Source organism: Opisthorchis viverrini, assembly GCF_000715545.1.
Source record: "Opisthorchis viverrini unplaced genomic scaffold opera_v5_210, whole genome shotgun sequence".
NCBI lineage: Eukaryota > Metazoa > Platyhelminthes > Trematoda > Opisthorchiida > Opisthorchiidae > Opisthorchis > Opisthorchis viverrini.
Genome location: NW_008751866.1, coordinates 349,598 through 359,056, shown reverse-complemented (window position 1 = coordinate 359,056; position 9,459 = coordinate 349,598). Strand labels below are relative to the sequence as shown.

The 9,459-nt window shown below is 47.8% G+C and overlaps 1 protein-coding gene across 1 annotated transcript in view; it reads right to left on the bottom strand.

Moving 5' to 3' along the window:
• The window catches only part of T265_14520 (hypothetical protein), a gene marked incomplete at both ends in the record, with an annotated part of 26,589 nt that extends 17,472 nt beyond the window's left edge, over positions 1–9,117 (bottom strand). Inside the window, 3 exons of the mRNA XM_009174033.1 lie at positions 1,378–1,558; positions 1,605–1,795; positions 8,899–9,117. Coding sequence (XP_009172297.1) covers positions 1,378–1,558; positions 1,605–1,795; positions 8,899–9,117 — 591 coding nt within the window. The remainder of the gene's footprint in view (positions 1–1,377; positions 1,559–1,604; positions 1,796–8,898) is intronic.
• Positions 9,118–9,459: the final 342 nt, after the last annotated feature.

Genomic DNA, 9,459 nt, shown 5'->3' with positions numbered 1-9,459 from the left:
GATAGACACAGTTCACGAGTTTCCCTAAACCTTTAAAACATCATAAAAGAGAGATTCAGCATGGTTCCAGATGAGTTCGCAAATAAGTGTATTTCGCTGAAATAACAATAAGTAATCATTCAGCTGTAACACACTTCCGGTGCCTAGCTGCCATGCCACCAGAAGGAAGTACGAGGGATACTGCCAGGTCACCCAGGCCTAGACAGGGGAAGTCGAGAGGCGGGGTTCGGGTTCGGACCACGAACCTTTTGTTCAGTAAATTCGCGCTCTAACAACTGAACCACCTCGCTAAGCACGTAATGAGTTTTTTCTTGTTCGGGGATAACCGAACGCTTGACATGCATACCAGTTGTTTGGAACATCTCAAAAGATGTCCAACGGGGGAGAGTTGTTAAGAGATCTTCGACAGACAATACTAAGCCACAAGACTCAAGGAATTTCTATTGTCCAGATATATCGACAATGATTTATCGACTACTGTTGAGAGAGCAATTCAACTTTTGTCACCCTCAGCTTGGGCAAGATGGCTCAAGTGGTTAGAGCACGAATTTACTGACCAGAAGGTCCGTGGTTCGAACTCAACCTCTGCCTTTCGACTTCCCCTGTCTAGACTTTGACAACCTGGCAGTATCCCAGTCCTCGTGCTTCCTCCGAGTAGCACGGCAGCTAGACACCAAAAGGGTGTTACAGTTGAACGCTATTTCTTTTTTTCACCCTCAGCCTATGGCTTAGCCGAGGACAAGGGTGTAATAAAAGTAATCCATGTGAAATTGCTAGACCGTTAGGACGTTGTGTAGTTTTCTACTGGAAACGTGTCAACAACTCAAAACTTCCTCAGTGTTAGTCCAGAACTCTATATCCAACGAACAGAAAATCGTGGATTTTACAAGACCTAATCTTGGAATGACTGCCCAACAGTGAGGAAAACAAAAGACAAACTAGATCAATGACTTCACTGCTGGTAACCGGGCTCAAGCCTATAATTCCGAACAGCTGGTTCTCCACAATCACGCTGCACTAGACCACTAAGCCGGATAAACCATACGAGGGAAGCCGAGAACCAAACAAGTCCGTGTGAAAGAGGACAAGGAGCAGGGACGCAAGTTCGCTAGGTTTAACGACTACGTGCGTGATGCTGTCCAGAGACCAGCACCCCAGTGTCTTGCTACTCCAAGGCTAGAGATGTATGTTCTGACATTAGTAACTGATTATAACATGATCCAAACGAACTGATGGCATGGACACTTGGGGGCTATCAATTATTGAACACAAAGAGTATTGTGCTTCTGTAAGCTAATTACCGCCTAAAGCTAACCAGCGATAGTTAGAATAGCGTTGAGAAAACAAGGGGTATTATACAGGGAACCAGATGCTCACCTGACGATCACTCTGTTTGTCAGACTTATGACCGACAATCATGACAACGGGCGTCAGGCACCGAATCGAAGAGAGAGCCTCCTCAAACCAACTCGGAACGTGTTCGTAAGTCTCCCGATCGGTTAGATCAAATAATACGAATACACCCACACAATTTCGATAATATGACTTCGCGATTGATCTGTTTAAGAAAACAATACCGTAAGTATGAAGGGTAATAAGCTAACCTGAATTTCTCCTGACCGGCGGTGTCCCACAGTTGCAGTTTGACATATTTGTCATTTCGGATACGCACGATGCGTGAATAGAAGTCCACACCAACAGTGGGGTCGCATACATTGCTGAAATTCCCTTCAACGAATGTACGCAAGAACGATGACTTTCCAACCATACTATCACCGATAACAATAAGACGGAACTGGTAATCGAAATAGGGGACCATGGTGAAAAAAGGGTCAAATGTTGGATGAATCGCTTCTACGAATACATCGTTCAGGAAAGATCACTGGTAGTGCAAATACGACTTGGATGAGGTTCAATGAAACGCAGAAAATACGGTATTTTCGAGGCCACCTAGAATGGAAGATCAATAGAGAGGTGAAAGTTATCTCACAAGGTTCTCACACCATCTTGGCCCGCTAAAAAATAATAAAATAAAATAAATCGTTCAGTTTTAGCACCCCTTTGGTGTCTAGCTGCCATGCCACCCGAATGAAGTACGAGGGCTGGGATACTGCCAGGTCACCCAGGCCTAGACAGGGGAAGTCGAGAGGCGGGGTTCGGGTTCGAACCACGGACCTTCCAGTCAGTAAATTCGCGCTCTAACCACTTGGGCCGTCTTGGCCCGCTGAACGACGGTGAAAGATTCGAAGGCTTGCACACCTGCTTGTAGCTTAGTTGTCTGACTATTACAGATTTTGTCAAGACATGTTGACTCAAGATGTTAGTTTCGTCCAGCAAGAATTGAAGAAATGACGGTAGAACAGCCTCACGGTAGAGTGAATGACCTGAGTACTTTCACTGATGTCGCACCAAGATAAGACGAGGGTCATGAGGGATCTGGAAGACAGACGGTCCTTTGACATGCGCAACACGCTATCCAACCAGCGATTGTGAGTGCTGCTTCTTTCGAGCGCCACCTGATCTGATGTCTTTAGCGGACCCAGTCAACGCCTGAAGGCATCGATAACCAAACGGGGATCTGCAATGACCATGTTTCCGATACATAAAGCAGGACAGGTCACACTGCGGTAGCGAGGTATCGACGTTGGACACTGATACTGTGTTGCTGGTGCTGGTCACCCTGCGGTAGTTTACACTAACATCGACAGACAAACTGATGCTGCGTTGGGGGTTGGAGAGCACTACCCTGACCTCCCGATTCGGGAACTAATTGTCTTTCGCCGGTCAATCGGGGCTAATGCACTTGCTCAAATAGCTACCACATCGGTCAGTTTATCATCAAATGTAAGGTTTCGGTTCAATTCAATCTGGTCCTGCAGAAACACTACCCTTCGCAGCCGTGAAGCGAATGCCTAGTTGTTCAGGAGAACCATTTGGGTCTTTTGAATGACTGATGAATCCACAGAGCTTGGTCCAGGAAGAATGATGTCTTCAGGATGAACTTAGAGGTTGCGAATGAATTACTGAGACACCTTTCTCATTCATCGTTTCGCTGACAATTGCTTTCCTCAGGCTAATTGATCGTATTAAATGGTATTCGTCACTAAGACAATAGACCATACCGTGGTGACGGTTTGTGTGTCTCCGTAACCCATTGCGCTATACTGGGGGTACCCTTGCGACACTGTCCCTCATACCACGTTGGTCAACGGTTACAGGTCGAACGAACACAGTCCCCTGGTCATCTAGGTTGGAGGTTGGAATATGCGGCAGCTTGCTCTGTGAAAATGGTAATGCACATGCACTCCCCGCCAAACACCGCTGCCTTCCACTCAGGTTTTTGAGCTAAATGCTTTGGTTCACGACCCTAATCGTCCTCCTCTCTACGTCTGGGCGCATTAGCAGTATCTCAACCCACGTACAACCATTAACTGCACACATACAAATAAACTCAGGCCACGTCAGCCATAGCGTGGTGCAATCAGCCGGGTGGCCTTGCTTGCTGCACAGAGCAGTCTCCCTTGTTCCTCTTTCATATAATTTTTTATTCCCCCTCCGTCCACCTCATTAATAAATCTCTCCCTACATGTCCAGCAGTAAGGGCTAATGACTACGTCCATCCTGCATCGGTTTTGAAAGCAACATCTGCTTGTCAGCCGTCACTGACATACTCGGCAGATCAAAATTCATCTTCAAGACTCGACACCCAGTCTGTTTGGCTGTTTTTAACGTACGCACTCTGAGGCAAGCAGGGCAACGAGCTGTTCTTGCTCTCACACTGGACTCGCTTGATACTGATGTACACTGTGTATCAGGAACGAGAATATAAGATGCAAGCACAGTGGTTAAGCTAGCTTCTCCTTCACTTTACACGCACGTTCGGCTGTGCACCTCCGGTGATCACGAAGTTATGGTGGCAGGATGTGCAGAATGTGGTAGTATCGTCCTCAGTTAACAGGCTGGAGGATCCTTCATTGACTGGATACTAGCTGATAGTCGCCTCCGTACAGTTCATCTGGCACCGTCCGTGGAGTCTAGCAAGGAGGAAGCTGGTTGCCGTCAGTTTGTTGTGTCCGTTTACGCCGCAACCGGTTTTACGTTTGAAAACATCCAAGACACATCTTACGACACCTCTAATGAAATGTTATGGCGAGATTGAGGCTTAGATATCGCATTGCTCGCTGGAAGTATGAATGCACAAGTGGATAGACTTAGCGCATCTAAGACACAAGTAAGTGGTCGACATGGATTGAATTAGGTGCGTCCAGACAAAGGCGGACGATCTCTTCAGTTGGCCGCAGGCTGTTTTTATGCAGCAGTAACTTCCAAAATAACCGGAGTCATCTGGTGTGCCGAAGTCTGAAGTACAACAGCGTGCTGGCTACGAACTCAAATTAATTACACCGCCATCAGTTACCGATGGCACGTATAGATGACCGAATGTCGTTCGTTTTGCGGATTCTGACCAGGTGCTCCTCCACTTCTCCCACTGTTTCCCAAGGCCGCGTAAGGTGCGAACAGATCGCCTGACACCTGAGAGACTAGCAGATCCTGATGTTGGACGAGCTAACCAGAATTGTCTTCTGGAGTCTCTTTGAAGTCCTACACCATCAGAGGTGAATTCATGCTGGAACGAGATCAACACCTCTTTGCAGTGTTGCGAGTTTTGCCTGTGGCATGGCGCTACCACACCCACTCAAGAACTGTACATCAGATAGAACAGTGGCACAGTTAGGGCCTATGAGAAAAGCCCCCACTAGTCTCGAACTCAATTTGGCCCGATGAATCATCAGACGCCAAGTGAAAGTGTGTGCGCCGACCGTGAAGCTTAGTGGACTCGGAAGGCTAAGGAAATGGAAGACGCTCAGAAAGCCTGGAATGCCTGGAGATTATTTCAGCTGGTCCGTGCGAGAAGGCCCTGGAAACCATCTGTGAGAAAAACCACCAAGGACCAGAGTGAAGTGACCATCCTGAATAAGGAACGCTTCAAAGGGTTGCCCGAATACTTCGAACAACAATTATTGTGGCCATCAGCTACCACTCATATGAAGCCTATAGCTGACGCAGAATCCTGCATGGTGAACATTGGACTCTACACTGCCGCAGGACTTTATGACGGTAAATATTCTCCCAAGCGCCAATGAGCTTATGGTTCGGATGACCTTCAATCCGCAATGCTCAAGAATGAGCGCGAAGTACTCAATCACCGCTTGTCCGATCTGCTTGCCTGCATCGGAGAAAAATAGACCGTCCCAGTCAACTAGAGGGGGTCAGTGACAGTGCGTATTTACAAAAAAAAGATGGTAGTGAGTGTGGTAACCACAGGGGAATTAGCTTAACCCCAGTCGTAACGAAACGTCACCTGTGTTTCGTAGCATAATGGTGGCTCGCAAAACACTGCCTCGAGAATATATAAGCGGAGCTCACCTAAAGCTTCCGTCCTACAAAGTACTGTTCCTGAAGTGTGACCATTCTCTCCATTCCTATTTAATTGCGCGATCGATGAGGTAATGAGACTAACGCTGAAAGGTCTTCAAAAAACCCCGTGTTCAAATAGTCTGCGACAAAAGCCTTGTTGATCTGGAAGATAATAATAATAGTAATAATAATAATAATCAAATAACCGTTCAGCTGTAGCACCCTTTCGGTGCCCAGCTGCCATGCCACGGAAGGAGGCACGAGAGCTGGGATACTGTCAGGTCGCCCAAGCCTAGACAGGGGAAGTCGAGAGGCAGAGGTCGGGTTCGCACCACAGAACCGCCGGTCAGTAAATTCGCGCTCTAACCACTTGACCCAACCCACCCCGATCTGGAATACACACACGAGGCTTGGGTCGCGTTTGCTAATTCGAGACACCTGTGGTGTCAAAGCGGTGTGTCCCTGAATCCCAAGGGACTTGTGTATCAGGCTACAGTTTGATCTGTTTTGTTGTATGGCTGTGGGGCTTGGCTTATTCTAGCAGCGGTACTGAGACGTACTTAGGTGTTCGACAATCGTTGTCAGAGAACCATAGCTCGTGTGGGTCGGTGCCGGCGAATACGCCACGAGGCAATTAGGAAGCGATTTTCCAATTACACTACAAGGACTTCCGCTGAAGGGTGTGTCTAACACTAGAAGCTGCGTTAGTTATGCTATATATTGCGTATGCCGAATCATCGTTCGCCGAAGAGAGCGGTGTTTTCAGTACCCAATTCAGATTGAAAACGGATAGGTGGCAAACCCTTGACCTGGCCAAAGGGCGTGAAAGGGATTACGAAACGATCGGGTGCTGTCGGTGCCACTCTCCTACCAAGATGGGGAACACATGATCCCGAAACGATCGCTGTCGGTGCCACTCTCCTACCAAGATGGGGAACACATGATCCCCACTGCGCCTGGTTGGAGACGCCGCTACTCAATGTCAGTGGCGTTTGTGTCGTGAGTTTCTATCAATATTGTCTGAATGAGTGTCTGAAGGTGTAGACACTTCGGAATGATTGTGGTAAGGTAGCCATAATTCTCTTCCCGTCCTCCTCTATTCCTCTCTTCACGATAAGGCATTCAAATAAATCCGCTGTACGGCTGCAAAGCGAACACTGATGTTATGCTGTCCATGGTGATGATGATGACACATCATTCGCGAGGATGATGATATCCACGTTTCATCATCATCATCATCCATATCCATACCCATATCCACGCTTCCTGCTTGACGAATGGCCCCGGGTAAATTTCGATAGAAATTACCAATCTCAGTGTCAAAACTGCATTCCGTTCAAGAAGCAAAAATAAAAAATCACTCAGCTGTAAAGCCCTTTCGATGCCTAGGTGTAGTGCCACCTGAAGGAAGCACGAAGCCAGGTTGCCCGAGCCTAGATAGGGGAAGTCGAGGGGCAGGGGTCGGTCGGGTCGAACCACGGACCTTCCGGTCAGTAAATTCACGTTCTAACCACTGAGCCATCTCAACCGTTGAAGAATATGCCGACACCAAAAATAAGCACCGTTTGTTATGTTGAGTAGTATTGAGCTAGATAGTCGAACGGCGCAAAACATAACTGTTCACTGGGATCCAACCCAGTGAAGTTCAGCTCTGGAGCTGAGTGCAACTCCCACGTTATATATTCCACGAGTCGTCCGCTCTGCATCATCAGACACATGAAGTAAAACTTGAAAGAACTTATATTTCTTTGGCGCTTTACGAAACACGACCTAATCTGAGTCTTGTAAGCATGTTTAGGAAGCAGCATGCGCAGGTATTCAAGAGAATGAAGAGTAAATACGGTATAAATTGGCGGCAAGCCCTACCTGTATGCTAATTCCACATCCAACATGACCGTTGAAAACTTCCATGTAGAAAGGACCTCATGTACTAATCGGCTACTGGTTTTTTGTTACTGGGCAGCGGAGTGAACAAGACTGACAGATAACTGGATCCGGCGAGGTTTGTTTGTAGGACTGAAAAAGATTATAGGGAAATCGGTGGGCGAAGAACTGCTCCGGTAAATGATATTTCTGGGTTTCCCAGGTGGGAAGACGGTTTGGCTGAGATGCTCCATTCTGAGCTTTCGAATCAAAATTCTGATGCACAGGGCTGAAAACTTTGGGCTTTCTTTGGAGACCTTGCGTGGAGCTGACGACCCAAGGGTCTAGCCTTCTCAGCTGCAGCTGACTGACATAGCCTGACAGCGCAGAGAATAAGGCACAGACGACTCACTCATGATGCTGCTGAGCACAGAGGATGCATTTGGGGCTGCATTGGGCTCACATCGATGTCTATTTTTTAACTGTACTGGATAATCCATCGACGGTCAGTCAACTCTCCGACGATCGGAGTTTTCGATCTTTTTGGCCGATCTTTTCTAACCCATCCTTCCTTAAAGGAAGGCAACAGCGCTGCTTCCATAAGTGTGAACACGCTGGTCACTTGGAAGAAATACCTTAGTTCCTTCACCCTTCCATTGCAGAGGACAATACTTGTAGTCCGTTGCTCTTGGTTTGGCTGCTCGTCCTTGGCATTCTTGGCATGGTTGCATCTTGTGGAAAGAAGTTCCAGTGCAGCCGCGAGACTACTGCCAAAAATGAAGCCCGGCCACCACGTTAAAGTGGTAATTTATGTCGGGATTCAAAGAAAATTTAACATCCTGTGAAAACCACCTGGGTATCAACACGATGTTTATAACTTTTGAGGTAATCTCTGGTATTATCTTACGCAGGTAGATTAATCAAGGGAGTCATCATCATCATCATCATCATCATCATCATCAGACAGCAACATCAATGTTGGCACTGATGCTTCACTGCCGTACAATCATCAAGGGAGTCAGATTAGCGAGAATCAAGGTGGGTTTCGCCCTGATCGTGGATGCACGTGGCATATCTTCATTTGGTGACAAGCGCTGAAACTGCGCCACTCCATCCAAGAGATGGCCCAAGTGGTTAGAGCGCGACCCCTCCATCAAGAGATGGCCCAAGTGGTTAGAGCGCGAATTTACTGACCGGAAGGTCCGTGGTTCGAATCCGACCTCCGCCACTCGACTTCCCCTGTCTAGGCTTGGGTGACCTGGCAGTATCCCAGCCCTCGTGCTTCCTTCGGGTGGCATGGCAGCTAGGCACCAAAAGGGGCGGTACAGCTGAACGCTTTCTTTCTTTTCTTTCTTTTCCATCCAACTACCAACAATGGACGATCTGCAACCTGTTCCTGACTCTGTTGACCGTCAGAAACTATGGCAGTGTCTGCTCAGTTAAGTTTTCAGCTCACAAACCGTGCACAAAAGTGTACTTGTTCCAGTTGATACGGCTTCGTTCACCGAGGCTAATTAGAGTAAGGGGATAAGAGCCACCCGTTGGCGGCGATGGCTCAATCTGTGCACTGACGGCAAATGTACCTGTTTATCCAGTATAGCAGAAAGTGAAAGTTACGCAGTGAATATGAACGCTTTGAAACAAGAGCGCCATTGGCTGTGTGACACAACCACCCCTGTCAGGGGCACTAATCATTGGTTTGTCTCGTCCCGCGGTCCCCATCCGTGAAGATGGCAGTTGCCAACAAGAGTGAGTTGACCGGTTAGGGCTTTCGTGATCCGTTGCTAAGTCATGGACTGAACGCTTTGGATCGTCTAATGCGATACGTGGCTGGGTCTAGAGGGATCTACGAGACAAACGGTCTCCTGGCATACAAAAAGCATGGTCTAACCAGCGTCACCTGTGGAGCGTGACCGGCCGATCTATCGAGGGAGAGTGAGCTTCTCCGAAAAAAAGTCTGACGCACCTCAGTACTGACCTGATGCCCCCACCAGACCCAACCAATACTTCAGAGGAAACATGGTTAAAAACAAGGCCTTCAAAGGATTCCTACATGTAGCGGCCACGTCTCCGATCGCTCAAGGATAGAATGAACAACAGAATCGTACACTCCACCTTTGACAGTCAAGCTGAAGTTACTTTGGTGCCAAGGATGCCGGAGGTTAGAAAATGCTGTCA